General features: G+C 44.4%; 2 protein-coding genes across 2 annotated transcripts; one reads left to right on the top strand and one right to left on the bottom strand.

Annotated features, from left to right (window-relative positions):
• The first annotated feature begins 3,152 nt into the window (after positions 1-3,152).
• Positions 3,153-15,739, top strand: si:ch211-168f7.5 (ataxin-2 homolog). Its single transcript, XM_041944008.1, has 4 exons — positions 3,153-3,718; positions 10,613-10,832; positions 11,665-11,952; positions 12,166-15,739. The coding sequence occupies exons 1-4, from the start codon at positions 3,449-3,451 to the stop codon at positions 14,691-14,693; spliced, it is 3,306 nt and encodes a 1,101-aa protein (XP_041799942.1). The 5' UTR covers positions 3,153-3,448; the 3' UTR covers positions 14,694-15,739.
• ttc9c (tetratricopeptide repeat domain 9C) lies at positions 15,728-19,461 on the bottom strand. Its single transcript, XM_041944009.1, has 4 exons — positions 19,378-19,461; positions 17,742-18,099; positions 17,286-17,468; positions 15,728-16,439 (listed from the first exon to the last, which is right to left on the bottom strand). Exons 2-4 carry the CDS (start codon positions 18,076-18,078, stop codon positions 16,282-16,284), a joined length of 678 nt encoding a protein of 225 aa, XP_041799943.1. The 5' UTR covers positions 18,079-18,099; positions 19,378-19,461; the 3' UTR covers positions 15,728-16,281.
• Between the last annotated feature and the right edge of the window lie 588 nt (positions 19,462-20,049).

Here is a 20,049-nt window from a genome sequence, read left to right as displayed (position 1 = left end):
CACTCCTCGTCCTGGTGGGCAGTGTGTGTGTGTGTGTGTGTGTGGATGCAGGGGGGCATCTGTGTGTGTGTGTGTGTGTGTGGGTCAAAGCAGATTCACACAGACTGGTTATCTCACAGGGCATTCTCACATCGACTTGTGATACTGATGCTGCAGTCACGTACACATCCACACACAGGGGTCCGGAGAGGAGTGTAACGAGGGCAGCCCACCATGTGAGGAACAGCATAAACAACACATGACTGTAATGATTCAGACAGTCACACTGAACTAAACCTGGTGCCACATTTATTGGGAGATTTGACACACACACACATATTTTGTTAACTCCTGACCTCTGCCCTCACAGTCTGACCGCCATGCTGGCCACATGACAGCTGTTCATCGGGATCCACATGTTGCACTCTCGTTGCAGCAATGACTTACAATCATGATCAATATTGACAGTGACGTGGAGGTTTCAATACTTGTAGGTGCAGAGTCTCTGGACTGTCTTCCTATTCTTCTGACATGAGGTTTCCTGTTTTTTTTTTTGTGTGTTTACTGTCATTTGCTGACTCCCATTCACACATTTACTTTAGAAAAAGGTTTTGTGGAGCTATAGAAGGCCACCAAGCGAGCGTTGATCTTTCACAGCGCACAGGTGGAAATAATCAAATCAATGATGGCTGAATTCCCTTGTGCTGCTTCAGTTTCAGGTGCAAGCAGTGTGAATGCTGGCTCACCGTCACACTGTCATGGATTACTGAGGCACTTGAATGCAACATAGCCATTGTTAATGTTATTAGTGACACCTGAGCTTTTTCTACTATGATCGGTTATATTGCAGTCTTAATACTTTACGTTTACTTTTTCCTGAGCAATTTAAGTACTTGAAGTGGCCAGTGATGGAAGTAACTAAGTACATTTACCCAAGTACTGTATTTAGGTACAATTCTGACGTACTACTACTACTACTTTACTTGATTAATTCCATTTCCTTCTACTTGAACTTAAACTTCTTGCTGTTTCTATTATTACTTAATACTCATTGATTTCAATTTATGATCCACAATAAAATTGACAAATAAATGTTGATGTAATATTATAGTTTAAGTTAAAACATTATTGATCTCTAGGGGGGAAATTCACAAGCTACCCAGCAGATAAAGAATAAAGTAATTAACCAGCAATGCACACATTCATGAATTAATGATTATAATGAAATGATAGAATAAACATTATTCTGAAACTGACCATCCTGCATAATGAGTCATTTTACTTTTGGCACTTTAAGTATATTTTGATGCTAAAACTTCTGTGCTTTTGCTCAAGTAAATATTTGAATGCAGGACTTGTATGTTTGATCAGAGTATTTCTACACTGTGGTCTTGCTTCAGTAAATGGTCTGAGTGCTTCTTCCACTTCTGGAAGTGGGCAAACTCTAACTGCTGATAAGGATCATGTGATATGGTCAAAAGCTTCGAAGCAGCTGCTAAATGGACCTTGAGTTGAGATTGTTTTGTCCACTGAGCTAAAATTGCTGGAAATGTTTTTTCAGGCACTGTAACTGTTGTTTTGCTTTTTTTTTTTACCAGGTGCCATGTTACAGTATATGCACTCAGTTGCCAGTTTATTAGGTATGCTGAGCTAAAATTAAAGCAGTCTGATACAACTGCTCTCCAATAAATCCTCCTTTTATGAAAGACAATGTTTTTTGTTTTTGTTTTTTTTAAACTGATGTTGGTTCAATGATCATTCTGGAGCCTGCGGGTTGAATTGTACTACATCACAGTGCTGTGATTCTAACATTTTGTCCTCTGCACTGTTAATAAACCAGTACCTGACAGACTGTGCTGTGGGTGTATATCGCCCCCTGCTGGCTGAGAGGCGGCACTAGAGCAAAGTGCACTGCACCTGTCAAACAGACACAATTTGCATATCAACACCAGTCATACTAGATTTCTTTTGCTTATTATAAATGACTCTCGTTGATAAAACCTGGATAATGCATTGTTTCAAACTGGAGACTGTATATATTCATAAATGGTATATGATTTTTATGAAGCACATTTAAAAGAATATAAATGAAACTGCCATCAAGTTTGCATCCACCAAAATAACAGAAATCTCTGATCAAGTAGCCGACAAATTTAATCATAACAATAAAATCTCGAACCATTTGAGTGAGAATCTTAATATTCTTACCTAACAGAAGGATGTCCGGCTTCACCTGGTGGAGGGCTCCAGACAAAAGTTAGCTCCTATTGACCCACTGCCAAGCTGCCATCCTCTGTACACTGTGCATGTTATCTTTTGCCTCCAAGTGGCCATAAAAGTCTTGTGCACACAGCAGACTGCACACAGACCAAACAGTGCTCCTATTCTGGAATAATGCCCACCCCCATGCTTACAATTTGTCAGGTAGTTTGTAGTCACTTTACTTGGGATCACGCAGCATAATAACAAGATCTGTAATTAGATTTTGACACCAGTCCCTTGTGAGAGACAGGACCACATGATTTGGGAAATAAAGATATTGTATTTGTGCTGCAAATAGGTTTTTTTTGTCATGGTAGGAAAAGCACAGTTCTATGGCTCAGTTCAATTCAAGTGAGTGTAAGACAGTGAGCCAGCATGTACTACAATAACAGGTCCTGAAATCTGAAGCAGCTAAATGGAATTCAGCCATCATTAATTTGATTATTTATGCCTACTCCCTAACAGTAGTTGGGTGTTGGGGCCCCTGGGGGATACACCTACTACTACAGCCTACAATGAAACCGCTGGTGATTAAAATATATTACAGCACGATGAGGTCACTTCTTATCCTCACCAGCTCTATGGGAACACCGCAGGAATGTGACTATTTGTCCTCTCACATCTTGTGCGGTGCAAGTTGGACAGTCTTGGGATTTTTTTTTTCTTTTTTCCCCACGCGTCCATTCGAAAAACTTCCCCGACCAATCGGTGTGCAGCGCTGGTGCAGAGGCTCCTCCTCCGCCTGCCTGCTCCCACATGTAACGTTATCAGCCTCCGTCCGTCTGTTGCATTGTCTCATTGGGGACGCAGCGTACGGGGCGCAGCACCATGGTAACTCCGCTGGACCGGGAAGCTTAGGAGGGACATAAAAAAAAAGGACGGTGTCAACAGGAAATTAAGCCTGGATTAATATGAGACACGGCTCGTTGGTGTTCCTTCGCTGTGCCGGTGAATTCATTAATTCTAGTCTTGTGCCAGTCCGCAGGGCTGCGTGAGGCTGTAGGCTGCATGGCACGTTAGATGGTGAGGATTATATTTCCCTTTTTGCGTTAATTCAAGCGGCTGCTATGTTGCCATCGCTCGTCCGGACCCGTGTTGCTCTACCTGGAGCAGGAGCTTAGCCCATTCGTGCCTCTCATCCACTGCGCGGCGACTGAGCGGCGGTCAGCGGTGCGCCCCCGTTCCGCCCGCCGGCACCCCGACGAGGATGGCCGGCCGCCGAGGCTGCGTGAACTCGCTGTGGTCGGGCACCGAGCGCGTCCGCATCGGAGAGCGTCTCAAAGCGACGCTGGCCGGGGTGCTGGAGCTGGAGGTGCTCAGGTGCAAGCACCTGGAGATGGTGGACGCCGCTCTGGAGGACCGAGTGTCGGCTGCGCCCAGCGCCGGGGAGCCGCGGGCGGCGGAGGAGGGGAGCGGAACCCAGGAGAGCGGCGCCTCGGATGGCGAACATGGCTCTGCGACATCCCGCAGGCAACAGGTCAGTCAGCCCGGATCTCTACATGACGTGATTATTAAATATGGATGCGGGGATGATGGTGATCTGCCAACAAGCCAGTCCCTCTGCGGCTAAGTAGACAGATTTTATCGCTGCCTGGCGGCGCATGGCTGTGCCGCGAGCTGAACACCCAACTGAGTGAGATGGTGCCAGAGACCATCCAAGCATGAGCCGATCATTTTACACAGCAGCAGTGTGTGTGTGTGTGTGTGTGTGTGTGTGTGAGTGAGTGAGTGAGGCCATCACATGGAGCAAATGTCATTGAGGTCAGGGTACCAGGACCAGCTCCTGTCTGGCTGGCTCTGTGCCCTGCCTCAAGGTTACAAAGGAGGATGTGGTGGGATACAGGCGCTAAAATCAGATGCACGCAAGCCAGCAACCACACACTGCTGCATTTCTTGGCTCTGGCCGTCGGCTCATCAGCTGTAAAGGTCACTTTGGCACCCAGTTTGCATTCAGATCAGCCTGATCACATCATGATGGTACTGTCGACTCCATCACTGTCCCTCAGCTCGTCCTGAGCTAGAAGGTGCAGTCTTGATCTTGTGAACCGCTCCAGCGCAGTGTGACAGAAAGGTTAGGATGTGTGATCTCTTCAAACACACCCACATGCTATGTACAGTAGCCCACTTCCCTACTGTGTCCTGAAATGCACACGCAGGTTTTTTGTGTTGAGAATGTGGGGAATGTAGGTTGACATGTAATACAGGAGGACAGGATGTGAACAGGTCCCATACTGAGGCCTGAATACTGAGGCTGCAGGTGGTCTGATCTCTGATTCCCGAACATGAACTAAATTTGAACCTGTGACGACATCACGATGTGAAGTGCGTTGAAAAGGAGAGGATAAAAGTGACTGGGAGTGCATCCAGCAATATTTTATGATTAGAAACGGGGGACGTATAAATTAATTAATCTAAAGCAGGCATTGGCAAGAGAATACTGAATCTTCAGAGCAGCAGGAAGGACTAGAGCTGAAAAATGAGTCAATTAGAGGATCGGAGGAAACATAATTGGCAACTATATATAAGGACTGAGTTGTTTAAGTCATTTTTCAAGCAAAATTGTCAGACATTCTCTAGTTAAAGCTTCTTAAATGTGAGTATTTGCTGCTTTTCTCTGTCTTTTGGGAGAATGATCTGACTACATTTCGGTTTTGGACTGCTGGTTGGAAGCAATTTGAAGGTGTCATCCTGAACACTGGGAAACTGTGATGAATATCTGATCAAGATTTTTTGCAAAAAAAAAAAAAGAGGATTATTCTTGAAAATCATGGTTAGTTTCAGCTTTAGGAAACACCACAAACCATTTCTTGAATCATAGGGCACCAATTTCAACAATAATTGCATTTTTCCACTGCATTGACAGCCTTTTTGAATGAAATGATCCTCTTTCCAGCAGCAAAATTGCTCTTTAAGACCAAAACATCTTCAACAAATCCATGACTGACATTTTTTCCATGGACCTCAACTTTAAGGGGATTCCCTGCTTTGCACAGAGAGTGCAGTGCTGTTCGTGTGATTCTGTTGTGAGTCGGTCTGTCATAGATTATCTCTAAATCATTTACAGATTTGATAAACAAGTGACACACAGGTTCATGTTGCGTTCAGGGCCTGCTGGTGCCGAGGAGTTTTTCACCTCAGACATCGATTGGGTCATCCTTGGCTGCACTGATAGCATTAAATTGTTATTCTGAGAAAGTAACAGATACTTCATCCCCGGCTGCTTTGCACAGAGTGTTATTACACTGTGAACGTGTGCGCCTGATACTAATGAGTCGCGTTAGTCAGCAGCCTGCAGCACAATAATACATGTTCAGTCTGAATCGGGCCACAGCTGAGGTCACAGTTCGCAGAACGGTGTATTTATCTGACAAAATAATATTAAATCAAAGGAGGAGGAGAGCTACTCTACGCGATGAAATCTGTTTTTAGCAGCGCAGGGACAGAGATTGTGATCCCATCAGAGCGAGGGCATCTGCATGGAAGTGTGGCTCGCCATGTGCTGCCTTCCTCACCGCCCACCTACCAACATCTCCTCTTGTGTTTTCCCCCTGTGGTGCGGAGATGTCCTGCGGAGAGGCCGAGCAGCATTGCTCATTCTCACCTCTGAAGGGAGCTGCCAGTGTAGCAGAGCAGCCTGGCTCCCTGCCCTCTGCCCGGGCCGGCCTCCGCCAACACACATACACACACACACACAAAACATTTGCATAAATGGAGACAAATTGGTGTTCTTGTTGTTGCAAAAGTGGCCATAATACAGCAGCAGCTGGAGAGAGAAGAGGGAGGGAGAGTAGCTGGAGCGCCTGCTGGTTATTTACTACCATAAAGGTGGAGAAGTTATACGCTTACTTTCATCCACACACATTAGATCCTTTTTTACCTGAAATTCATTACTGTTTGCTTTGAAGAACAGAGGCTGCTCCGCTTTTAAAGTGTAACTATTTTGTCAGCCGAGGATTAGATGACTCACAACATAATGTGCTCTACTTTAACACCAGCTTTGTTTTTTCTTTTTGGAATCAAACTGTTGAAATGTGATTCACCTTTTCTCTCTTTAACAGCACAGAGAGGGCAGAAGTTATCGCTGTGCAAACCCATATTTGGCAGGTCAGGATTATTATGGCTGTATGGTGTCACCTGTGATGAAACAATGCAATTTGAAATGACTCTTTTCATCTTTTCAACCATGTGATGTGTTGGTGAGGCACGCAGGAAAAAAAAGCGAAACCAATGCTTCTTCAATCCTGCTTGTGGAAGGAAAACACTTTTAATTTGCACAAATATGTTTCAGGAGCATAAATAATTTAGTTCTGGGCTTGCAAGTAGAACCAGCTTTGATTTCGAAATTAAGTATTCTGTATTGTGTAAACTAGAAGAAAACTTTGAGTTCTCAGCGTGTAACATTTGAGTCGCTTCACACATCAGCAACCCTTCAGAAAGGGTGTCAAGGCCAAACTGGCGAAATACTGATTGTCGCCATTCCAGTGTTTAAAAATGAAAAATTCCTCGCTGAAGAAACCACACAGAAGACAGGAAGTGGAACAGCTTCCTTTACTTCACGTATGCAATAGAGCTGCAGCGATCGGTCTGATTCATAAGCAACTATTTTTATCTTTCAAGCAACAGAATGCCAAAAACTCACAGGTTTTAGTTGATAACATGAGAAAATTAGTCTTAACAGAAGAGTAAACTGAATAAGTTTTGGGTTGTCGGTTGGACAAAATGAAGCATTTCATGACATTACTCTGGTGTTCATGGAACCGATGCACCAAATGACACATGAACTGATTGAGAAAACAACCAGCAGATGAATGGATAATAAAAAGAAGTGTGTGTAGTGTAGTAGTATACAGTATGTGTCCACACCATCTGCAGGGCTCTCCCACTGAAGGCAGCCTGTCTTTAAATTAGGTTTAGCATTGGAAAGCATCATCTTACACGGAGAGCCATTACGCTGACATGTGGAGTGAGACAGCTTTTGTCTCTGGTTCATGGCCTCGGGATCCTTCTGAGCTCACCGTGAAAAAAAAAAAGTTGTCTGTAACGCTGATACTTTCATGCTCAATGAAAGATTCACCTGAATGTTTCAGAAGAAGCTGGAGAGCGTCACTCCGCTCGCCGGTGGAGATGAAGATGCACAGCGTGGGCTGTCTTTAAATTTCAATACCGCATTAATAATGCATGAAACAATAAACACTGCACCGAGCGAGTACTTCTCACCAAACACTTGCTCCTTCCTACACTGTTTGACCAAATTATTCTGCCTCGACATGGCAACCGCTGCAATTTGTCTCGCTGTAATGACATAATGCACTTATTAAGAGGAGGTGTGCTGCTTGTGCAGCTGCAATCACTGTAGCATTATCATCCAATCGACCTCATACATTGTGTTCGTAGTGTTCCAGAGGGGCTGCTCCCACTCATGAAGGAGTATCATATTACAGAGCTCTGGGCAGACCCCCACCCACTTGTCTGTCAGCCTCCTATGATTTGATCATACACTGGTTTGTGTGTAACATTATATCCTGTTATGTGCAATGCATTATGTGCTAATATGAGGGGCTGGAGGTTTGTGGAAGAAAAGGGAGATAGAGAATGTATTCATGGGGGGGTAAAAAAAAAAAGAAACTGTTACAAATGCAGAAGTGCATTTGCAGCGAGTGGGATTTTGCAGGCGACAGAACATACATGCGAGCGGGAGTCACAACAAGGCTGGATTGTGTGTGTTCATTCTGAGGATGAGTTAAATATTTCGCTGGGCCTGTTGTGCTGTTGTGGTTCTGTGTGGGAGGAGAGGCGAGCGAGAGTTAGAGAGCGAGCAGCTGTAGCTATGGTGAGTACGGGGCGGCTGGCTCGGAGGATATTACAGAAGTGTGGGAGGGAGGGGAGGGTGTGGGGGAGGTGGGGGGCCCTTCAAGATGCCCTTCTCTCTCACCCGGCAACCGCTCGCCCCCTCCCCGCCTCACCCTCCCTTCGCTGCCTTCAGTGACTCACTCTCTTATTTCCCAGTCCCTGTCTCTTTTTTGGTCCCTCTCACTCTGTCGGCTCGTGGTCACCCACTCAGCCACGACTCACTTTACATTCACTGGAAGAGAGGGAATGAAAACAGGGCGCAGGAGCGAGCGGCGGCTCCTGGTGTCACAGCAGAAGAGGCGAGATAAGCCTAAGACAGGTCAAAGTGTGAAGCTCTTGCTCCTTTTCCTTCCTCCCCTCTTCCCTTCTGCTGCTCTGGCTGCTCTTTGTTACGTCATCTGTCTTCTCCCATTATCTTCTGAATCCCTCCCCTCCTGTCGCCCCAGCAGTGAGTCACTACCTGTATTGTTTCCTCAGTAACAAGAGGATTGATCAGTGCCACTCACAGTGTCTCTGTTGTCTGGGCTCGATCAGTCTAATGCAGGGGCTCCTCTTGGCTGCTGTCCTGCAGGGGTGGGTTGGGGATTTGGAGGATAATTACAGGCGGGGGTTACTCTACCAAGCCCTCACTAATCTAGGAAATGGAGGCACTTTGCTTACTTGACGGGACGATTGTTATTGTTGCTGTTGTGTGTGGGGCCTCATTCCGGTAAGCATTGTGACGTCACTGGAGCGCGTTTCTGGTAAATTATATCATGGAGGTACAACCCTTCATGTCTTTTCACACGGGTCTAACTGTGTCTCTGCTCTCACAGAGACAGGCAATACAAAGGGGCTGCATTGCATTACACAAGTACTGCACTTAGGTACAATTTTGAGGTACATGTACTGTAAATATTTCCCCTCATGCAACTTTGCAGATTCTGATTTTACACAAAAAACATAAATAAATCAATTGAATGCACGAAACGATTAAAGAGTAAACCAGTGGTTCCTAAGCTTGTCTGATGAGGTCTTACACTGAAACCGTGTCTGGTTGGGGCCTCTGCTCATGTTTCAGATGTCATTTCCCATCACAGAAGACATTTGTCTGCAGAACAAGTGCTTTTATTTTGATACTTACATTTAGTTGATAATACTTCTTTAAGTAGGACTTTAAGTTGTAATGGACTATTTTTACATTGTTGTATTGGTACTTTTTTCTCTCCCACCACTGCTTATTGTTGAACACAACAGTGATTTTCAATTTTAACATTCTCTTATTTAAGATCTCCATAAAGTGCTGGGCAATAAATCAATATACCTGCTGGTATATACCTTCTGGTGGGATCATATTGTGATCAGAGAGTCTTTTGCTACTGAAATTTCTATTGTCCAAATGGATGATTCTAAATAACTTCCAATAATAAAAATAGAGGATCATATTAATGTTAGTAAAGAAAACAGCATCCAGGACATTATTATAGTATATTGTCAGGAGGTACAATACACAACATGCAAAGCAATAAAATGGGGTGGGGTTTGGTCTCCCGTCTCGTGCGTGACAGTGGAACACCATCTGCTTGTTTATTTCATACAGTGCATGTTGAGCTTGAGGGTTTCTTCCCAACACTGGAAACAGTAGTTTGATCATGCTAAGATCCACTGACTTCACATCCTGAGCAGAAGAAATTGCTCAGTTGTCATGGAGATAGTTTAGTTTGCCATCATGAAACTTGGTCATGGAATTTTGGTCACATGGTAAGAAGTAGTTTTATTTGGGGGGAGAAAACAATCACTGCCACTGTTCAAATATGGTCTCCCTCATAATCTTTCTCGGGCTGTCCACTGACTGCAGCTGTTTGACTTTGATGGCTGTTTTATGGGGTTTTCCATACATAAATCACAAGACATATCAATATCAGAAAATATACACTTGTGATTGTTATAATTATTTAATATTGACCTCCATTGACATTTAGGCGGTACAGTACCCAGAATACTAGCTTCCTTGATATTCTGCTGTCAGTAATGGCAGCCAGAAAACATGCAACCCTGGTTAACCCTGCAGAAGAACACTCAAAGCTGGACAATAACTCAGTATTAGCCGTTATGGACAATACTAATAAAGTTTAATTAAAAACTGATAAAATGAGCGAGGTGGGTTCTGTGTGACATAAAGAGTGAAAACCTTCAATCTTATTAATATCATGATATTGATTTAATCTATTTCACCTAATCCATATCTCAAATGTTCTCATTTTTCTGCTTGGAATATGTGTGTCACCGTGAATGCTAGATGTTTTCAAACTTATTTGTCTTTTCTAATTGGGCAAAATGAACTAAATATTTTTACCTCGTTGGCCTTTTATCCATATCACAGAAGACTTTCTCTCAAATATGTTGTATGTGCATATAGTCAGAGTATGTGGTCATGTTGTCATGGTCACATAATTTAGATGTTTTGGTCAAATATACTGTAATATTTGCTTTTGTATATGTATATAGATCAGGTCTAACCTGTCACACGTTGTTTTTTCAGGCTCCGTCTCCTTCGGATATAGTGGTGTTGCCCTGTCAGAGCAGCCCAGAGGACTGTAGCAGTAATTCAGGGGATGGGACGGTCCACTCCTCATCTGGTAGGGGGAGTAACTCACGCTGGTCTACTCTGTCCTGGGACGCCCCCTCTGATCTGCTCTCTCCCCCAACACCGGACCCCAGTGGTACAATCCATCTGGACAGTGACTCCAGACCTAGTTCAGGTAAACACACACACACCTAAGCACTTGTGTTCAGTGGTCAACAGTGTGTGGTCCGCTGCACTGACCTGAACAATGACTAACAGTTTGTCACCTTCTGATATGACTACAGCTCACCTTGTGTAAGAGAAGTCCCATTAAACATTAACAGTACTCTTTTTACTTTTGTTTACTTGCACTGTGTGACTTGGCACCAACTCATTCATTTCTCTCTCAGTCAACTTTTCAGCCTTTGTTGCCAAACTCTTATTCACTCTTGTTGTATAACTGTGGTGTCTGCGTCTCTATGCCAAACTCGAGCATTCCTCTCCCTGCTATGTACTCATATATGCCTTCTTTTATACAGTTCTTTACTCAACAGGTAATTCAACTCAAACCTAAAAACCTGAGAGGCATTTTAGGTTTGATGTTTAACCTTTAAGTCTAGCATATCTGACATTTTAATTTTGGTGTTATTTTTAGAACGAGGTGTTCACAGCTGTTGTGGCTTTACACTGCAGTACTGGGAATTTGTTAAAGAAGTTTGAGTTTGTGTAGTATTTTACTGACCCTACTCACTACCCATATATATAAATAAATAAAACTACATATAAAACTACAAACAACAGAAAATAGGAGTAGGACAAACAATAGGTTCAATCCCTAATTAAGGGAATTAATAATAATATAGGTGAAATAATGGACAGTATTTTACAGCACAACAGAGAGGTCAGGACTCTCTGTGGCCCTATTATCAGGTCTATATCATGAGTGATGCTGGATATTGTTTAATTGTTGGATATTGTTACTTAGATGTTAGCATAAGACAAAAATTATTTTCTTCTCTCTTGTCCAGGTTTCTATTCAGTGAGTGGGAGCTCTCTCTCGGACTCTTGCTACTCTGTGTCCAGTGATGCTGCTCAGGGAGGACCAGTGCTACCAGCCAGACCCCTGAAGCTGTGGGAGCAGGTTCCTCCATCTGCTGACAACACTGACATCGTGTGGTCAGAAGGTGCAGTGCAGGTGCAGCAGCAGCAGCAGCAGCAGCAGCAGCAGCAGCAGCAGCAGCAGCAGCAGCAGCAGCAGCCTGCATTGCAGAACAGACCGGAAGATGGTAAACCAACAGAAGGGATGCCAGTTTCAGGTGAGCTGGTGCAAACAGTAGACCCATGTCATGGATGTAAATCCATCCATGTAAATATGAATTTACATGGAATTTCCAATATAAATTTCCAGCCAAAGCTGGTTTAAAAAAGGTCAACTGAAGGTGGTTCAAAGTAGTGTTCTGTTCTGTTCTGGTAATGACAATCTAAAATAAAAATTTGTCTGAAATTCTTCTTCTCTTGTCTCTTTACAGTCCAAAGTGACCTTGAAGCGACTGGTCTGAGCTTTCTGTCTGAACTCTGCTCAGGACTCGGTGAGTCCCTGATTTCCACCGTGCTCCCACTTCTCGACCCCACCTTCTCTTCCTCCGCCCCCTCCCTCCATCCAAAACCCCAGCTGGACCCTCGCTACTGCACAGACCTGGTGTCCCGTCGGACCAAAGAGGTGTACCCCTATCCCAGCCCGCTGCATGCCGTCGCCCTGCAGAGCCCCCTCTTCACCTCCCAGGGCCAGGAGCAATCAGCCTCTCCAAGCCCTGAAGGACCCCAACTAGATGAACAGCAAGAGTCCAGCACTGATCCAATTCAGCCTCTCCAGTCTCAGCAGCCCCCCGCCTTGGCCTCCTTCACCCATCTGGAGCAGTACATCTCTCGACTGGCTCGCCAGTACCACAGCCGGGTAACCTCCTCCACCTCTGATCTCACTTCAGCTGCCACACATGTTCCAGTCACGCACAGAGGCCTTTGTACTCCTGGCAAAAGTCATGGTTCAACCCAGTCCCTTTCTGCCTTTGAGAGCCGCAGTGCACTCAGCATCACTCCCTGCAAGTCGCTGCTGGGAAACTCTGCCAGAGTCAGCCTCAGCACTACCGGGAAAAAAGCCACAAGGAATTCAATCAACTTGGGTAACCTTCCTTCTGCAACTGGAGAGGACTTGAACATAAATCTGCATCTGAACCTCAACTTGAACCTGACTCCTGGTTTAAACTCTAGCCGGGGGCTAGATGACAATCCCAAAAATGGCAGTTGTGGAGCTTTGAGGAGCGACTTTGCTGCATCTTCTACAGCCTCTGCAACATCACTCTCCTCTGCTACACCCACCCCAGCACTTAGGACTCGCCCTCGCATTTCAACATGTCCAAGCAGCCTGAGCCACCGCAGTTCCCTGGAGGTCACCTCAGGGTCTGGATCCAGTCCTGGATTTGGGTCATCTGCCTTCTGTCGCTCATTAGACTGGAGCAGCAGTGCTCCTCCTGAGACAGGACCATCGGTGTTTGGTACAAATTCTGGATCAGCTCCTGGGTCTCAGCGCAGCAGCTTGATCCAAGAGTCCAGCTCCAGTCCCATGCTATGCGAAGACTCCCCCATGGTGGAAGAGATCTCCCGCCTCTCTGGCCTCTCTAGGGCTGTTGTGGTTGGACTAATGGAACAAGGTGTGGAGTTGGATATTGACTGCTTCCAAACTGACACTGCGGGCGAGGTGAAGGGTCACAGTAAAACTCACCTGACAGCCCAGACTGATCAGTCACACGACTATACCAGACTGACAGACCTGAATCCGCAGAGACCGATACAGCTGTCCCTCAGTGTCACCCATTCTCCTCAGTCTCAGTCCAGCCTCACCCCTCCTCTTTCACACTCCAGCAGTCCCATACACCCTTATCAGTCCATCCATATTCCCTCTCCCCACTACTCCTCACACTGCCACTACCAGCATATCCCTCCCTCATCCGACCTTCCCTCTTCCACAGCTTCCTCCCCGGCCTCCCGCCCCACCCCCCGGGGCCGCTCCCCTCCCCGGCCTCTCCAGCCATCCCCTCTGGGTGCCACCCCGCTCTCTGTTTTCCGACGGGATGCGCCCTTCCAGTGCTCCCTGCCTCGCACCAATACAAGGAGCTCTCCTTTGGAGCATGGCGGCATCCAACCAAGGGGTGGATCTCTTCGGCAGAGTGGGGGAGGAAGTGGGGGTAGCGGCGGCTGGAAGAGGGTGGAGGGGGAGGGGCTTTATAGAGGAAAGCATGCCTCACACAAGTTGATCAGGGCAGCCACAGTAAGCAGCTATGCCAAGAGAGAGGACTATAGCTCCGTTTGGGGTGAGGACCAGGACCGATCAGCAGCCCAGCCACCCAGGAAGGCCTCCAACAAACTCTGGAGGGGCTTTGAGGGACGTTTCAGAGGCAAAGAGTCCGAAAGCGAAAGGGAGGAGATGGACAGAGCTGAATATGGCTACGGTTGGAGGAGGAACAGCATCGGAAGCTGGAGGAGGGAGCATCGAAAGTTGAAGGCTTCATCTAGCAGCAACGACAGGAGGCCAAAAGTGGAGAACTCCCCCATCTTCTCAAAGAAAAGAGGCAAGGAAGAAGGGGAGAGACGCAGCTCCAGTCTTAGGCTTTCCAGGAGAGCCTTGTTCAGGAGTGAGTCCCAAGGCCTGCTGGTGCCTCGTAACCACAGCGACGAGCCCACGAAGCGGGCACACTGGGTCTCCTCATTAGACGTGGGGCAAGGTGGCGTGTACATCAGCAAAGAAGAAGGGGTCAGACTTCTGAGGGCAAAGGAGGAAGACAAACGCCTGTCCTCCACCGCTAGCCTCTTTAACCTCTCTCGTTCTCAGAGCCTGGAGGGCAGCTGCCATTCCCTCTCCCCTCTCTCGTCCCCTTCCTTTTCTCCATCTCCTCCTCCCCGGTTGCCCCTCCAGCGCTCTCGATCACTGAGGGACTTGGGGAGGAGAGTGTTTGGCTCCATGAGGTCCCTGAGTCTCAAACGGAAGCCATCCAAGAAATGACTCTGGTACAATAAATGAACATCACTGTAACATCTTTCAAGTGTCATATTCAAAACACCAGTGGTGGTTGGTATTATATTTCACGTTAAAGGATGTGCCAATTTTTAATTTTCAAGCTTCAAAGATGTACGATTGGTTAGACGCATACACTGGTTCATATTACTGGCTTTAAGATATCTGCCAGTCCTTTCATCCACCACCAATATGATGGAAGATCCTCCCAGGCACATAAAGTAAAACCTAACTGTTAATTTTGTTTTTTGGCTCATGTTTTTCATTGTGGTAATGTTTTTTCTAAATTTTTGAAGACATCACAACTTTTCTTAGCCCCCGAAAACTAAAAAATGTACGTGAAATTGCTCCAAACAGGTTCTGCAGCATAAACAAGAGTGCTTTGTAGCCAAACAATTGCACTGTTACTCCCAAAGACTTTCCTCACTGACAATGTATTAATGTTAATTCTTCACCCGACAGTAGCAAGCAACCACTGTAGGATGCTGCATGGCCCAGCAGAGAAATGTCAGTGAAGAAACCATAGGTGACAACTGTGTAATTCCTTTTAGAAACCACAAATAATTACAAACTTTTTAAACACCTTTAAGTGAGAGTTTTTCATAGTGTGAATGCTGGTTCAAAGGATTTGACATCACAACATTGTTCTGGGTCCTTTTGTGGCTGAAAAGCAGCTTCATTTAAAGAATACTGACTATGAACTCATAATATTGGCTATTAGCAGCTTCATTACACATTGGTTGAATCCTCCTGTAACCATTAGTATGAATGTGTATGTGTACACTCCCCTTCTGCATGCTGCTCTGTGACTTGTTCAGTGATTATAGCTATTGTGAGAATGTGATATTTCTCTTTAATGGGCAATACTGCCTCTGAAGTACAATCATATTGGCCAGATAATGACCAAAACCAGGCAAATACTCTTTAACTTGATATTGTGCTCAGGATTTTCAGATAAATATTGAACGATTAAAATATTGATGATTTATTTGAGACAAAATGTGGCTTCTCATGGCTTACGATAAATAAAAGAAACTTCTAACTAAACATGTTCTGTGGCTGAAATACTTAATATATAATCATTTACAATGAAATAAGTTTTAAAAAGACGTTTGAGCATGAACAGTATTTATAAAAAATATTTTACTTGAAAACTCACAAAATCAACATTAAAGCACTGACCAGACAACTGCAATCATGAAGGCAAAATCAAAATGTTGAGTAGTGCATGAAGAACCTCACTTTAGCTTTCAGGAGCATTTTGTGAAATATCCAAACTCTTGCTCTTCTGGGCTCAAAAAACAACTTTGTTTCCGTGTTGCTAGGAAACCAACTTTCCTGTCCTCTCCTTTCTATTTTCAGCAGCGACATTTTTACTTTCCTATTGACTGCGTTCCAGTAGTCTGAATGATTTACAATTCTTTGCTACGCTCAACTTATCAGCACCTAAAGGAGACACGGTAACATGATTAGTGATTCAAGATGTGTGAACATTCTTTAGTTGATTTGTGATCACTTGAGGTTGAACACAGTCTCTCTCAGGTCGAGGCTTTATTTGGCTGGTTGAGCTGGCAGGCTAAACTCCCTCACCAGCTCTGTTGGTTTGGTTAATCCCTTCTCTGGAGCTGCTCCTCAGGCTGGAGGAAAACATGCCTTGGTACATGGCCCTCTCTTTTTGCAACTCCCGATTCAGTTTCTCCTCAGCCCTCTGCAGGTGCTTCCTTACATTGGCATCTGCAACAGAAAAATGAAGAAGTTTTTTCTTGGAATAGCACACCTTATTCAACAGGTATTCAAATATGCAAGAGAGGGCTAAGAGTAAATATGCACAATGTTGCAAGAGATATTAAATGCATGGATATGATGTATCCAGCAGTACTCTGATAGAGCCAAATGTCCTTGAGCAAAAAGCAAGATGCAAAAAAAAGAAGAAATAAAACAAGATTTTTGATGATTTTTTAGATGTGCTAGTAGGCAGATTTTTACCTGGCTGTTTCTACAGTCTTTATGCTAAGGGTAGCTTCAGATTTAATGGTTCAATATGAGATAATATTCATCTTCTTATCTAACTCTTGGCAAGAATAAAAATAAGTGTATTTCCCAAAATGTCAAACTATTAAACTACTACTACTATCAAACTACAATTTACTATTAATATTCAGCCTTGCAATGAGATGTGGACAGAGGGTGCAGTATGCAGGCTGAACTTGGTGCTTCAGTTTACATGATCGGGCTTATAAAAAACAGAATGCCCGTCGGGTTTGGGCTGGGCTCAGTTACTACTCTCTGGGTCAGGCTTGGAGAGAAAAATGCTGTCTGAGCCGCACTCTAAGCCAAAGTCTATTTTCCTCTCGGTGAGTCATGTAACTATATTGACCTCGTATTAGACTTTGCTGCTGCCAAAACACGAGTGCAACATTACTGTGGCTGAAAGCATCCTGTGTAGAGGACTGACGCTGCACAGCCAGTGAAGGCGAGACCGCACTGAGAAATTCATTGATGTCAATATAAATATCTATTCATATGGAGGATGGCCTAAACCTGCTGTGGATGATTCTGATGTGACAGCTCTTTTCTTACCATTCGGCTGCTCACTGCAGGCCTGGGTGAGATACTGTTTGGCAGTCTGTGCATCTCCCATTTCCAGAGTGGCTACTCCTGCCCTGTACAGTGCTTTCACATCACCTGGTCGCCACTGCAGTACCCTCAGGCTGTACTCCCGCACACGCGCATAGTCAACACTCTGTTTTTGCAGCAAACAGGCTGAAAGAGATATATGTAAATATGTAATACCAATTATGTATATGCTATAGCAGCGAAAAAGCTCTGTTATAAAGGAAGGCACCTTTTCAGAGCATCACTGACTTGCGATGACATTTGTTTGTAGGGCATGTTCCCAATGAAATTATTATGCTATCTCTACATAAAACTAGTGATGACATGCTACCACTTGAATAGATTTTTACAAAACCTGGCATATATTTAAATCAGATCTTTTTACCCCTGGACTTTGCATGGTTGTGATGTTTTATCTACCAGCTAAGTTGTTGTAGCAGTCCACTTGTGTGCTTCTCAGTGCAGCCTCCTGTTCAGGAGTGAGGGCAGGTGACTCAGGTCCAAATCCTTTCACTGATGTCATCACATCTGAGTCAAGGCCTCTGAGGACCAGCAGAGCACGGTGATAACGCCCGATGGCAGAGCGAATGTTCTTCTCTCTGTAGAAAGCGTTTCCTTCTGTTTTCATTTGGGCTGCTTCCTCCAGCGAAGCCCAAACCTGCTTTGCAGAAGTCTGTCGGTGTCCAGAAAAGCTTGGTTCTGCTGCTGCCGCAGCCCCCTGCTCGTCCAGACTCTCCTCTCCACCTCCAGCCTCCATTTCTGTAATGGAGCTAGTCAGCTGTTGAGATTAGCAAGAAAATGTAAATTAAAGCGCAAAGAATCTGCTGGAGGGGAGTGCATAGTATTTCAGACACATCAGTTCAAGCTCCTCTTCATATTCCTCCTTGACATTAAGTGTGAACTAATCTGATAGGCTAATGTAAGTGACCTTTAAATAGGCCCGTCACTGATTTTACATGTCAAATTCAATTTCCTAGTCCTAAAGTATACAATACAGGCTGTGTAGACAGTTGTACCATACCTTTAGTGGCTTTGTCAAGCCTTATAAAATCACTGAGACACATCACTTGTGTAATTTCAGATTTGACTTGGAGACTACAAATATTAAACAGAAAGCCAGTGCTAAATGAAGATTAAAAATGTGGGCAATTCCCCGGCAGGGAGGGTCGAGCTGAGTTCCCTATGCAGTGTCTGTTTTCTTTGTCCCTGATATTTTTTCAGCTCTAACAAGATCTGCTTAGTCTCTTAATCTATGAAGTTGCATTATGGGAATTGTAGGATCCAACTATTTTGGACCTTAAAACATACTAGGGGTGGAAAAGTCAGGATATTTCAGCTAATCTGTTTATGGTAAGTTTCCTAACTTTATGGAGGTGCAATTCTGAATTGCTGGGGTAGCACTGGGTATCTTGCAGATGGACCAGTCCACATTAAATACTAATAAAGTCTTAGGCTGTGCCATTATAAAACGGATGCAAATCAACATAATGAAATTTGGCTCAAGACCTAAAGGTTTGACTATTTTTGTTGCTAAGTGGACACCTTGTCTCGGCCTGCTACTTATACTAACCTGTTACTTAGTGGTGTCTAAGAGAATTTCCTTAAGATTGGAGTTTTGTAGCTAATGTTATACTTCGAATACTTGTCTCTCTGTTTACTCTTGGCCGATACATTGAAGGCGATGCCAACATTCATTCGAAACTATAAGTTTGGTTTGTATATTAGCAACCACCTCCCGGCCACTGTGAGAACATTTTAACGTTAAATACCGCGTTTCATTGTCATTTCTGCCTCGCTGCTCAGAAAAGTTAGCTCGTGCAGACGTCGAGGTTAGAAGATGTCATTAATGTGGAACATTTTCAACGGACCTCTAACAAACGCTCATTACAGAAGACCGTTAACGGTTTGTGGCTACAGCTAATCGAGTTAGCAACGTCGCCATGCTAACTACACCTTCTCACACACGAATCTCATTATGTTCAATTCAACATGTCAACACATTTTAACGGTTTGGTAGATTAAAACGTGATGGATAAATCGCCATGCATCATCTCACCTTACACGCTACTGTAAAGATAACCAAAGGACAGCTACTTCTCGCAGTTGACCATCATTCTGCAGCTGTACAGGCACTTCCTTGTTTTCTAATGAAGTACGGCGCAGGGTAACGGACAAAATTAAGATTGCCGAGATGTCAGCGGAGGCTGCTAACACTTTCAAACAATCATGTCCGCTTCTGCAAATATTTAAGGTAGATTAATTTAAAACACAAAAGTAAAGTTAACTAGCTCAGTTAATCACCAAAGCACAATAGTGGAGTGCTCAGGTCTTTTACTTAGGTAAAGGCAGCACTACCGCCATGTAGAAATACTCTGTCACAAGTAATGCGATGAGTTCTTTCAACATCCTGCGGCTAATATTACAATTTTACAAAGATTAAGTATTTGGTATAAAAATAGAGACATGATAATCGGTGCTCGGTAACACTTAAAAGTAACTTGTTACATTGCAAGATTACTGGCATCTAAGAGTAACTTACTACTGTAATGTTATATCATGAGAAAAGTAATTTATTAGAGTACTTTTGCATTACCAGAAATAAAAACCCCTTTGCGATTCTTTGTGCATGTTGGTTACATTATTCAGAGGAAGCAGGGCGTGCAGTGTCTAGTCTAAGGTTCATAATCTGTAACTCTGGAGGCTAATTATAGTTATCTTCATTACATAA

The sequence above is a fragment of the Chelmon rostratus genome, chromosome 9, assembly GCF_017976325.1.
Source record: "Chelmon rostratus isolate fCheRos1 chromosome 9, fCheRos1.pri, whole genome shotgun sequence".
In the NCBI taxonomy this organism is placed as follows: domain Eukaryota; kingdom Metazoa; phylum Chordata; class Actinopteri; order Chaetodontiformes; family Chaetodontidae; genus Chelmon; species Chelmon rostratus.
The sequence above is the reverse complement of the archived record's forward strand: the minus strand, read 5'-3'. Positions and strand labels throughout refer to the sequence as shown.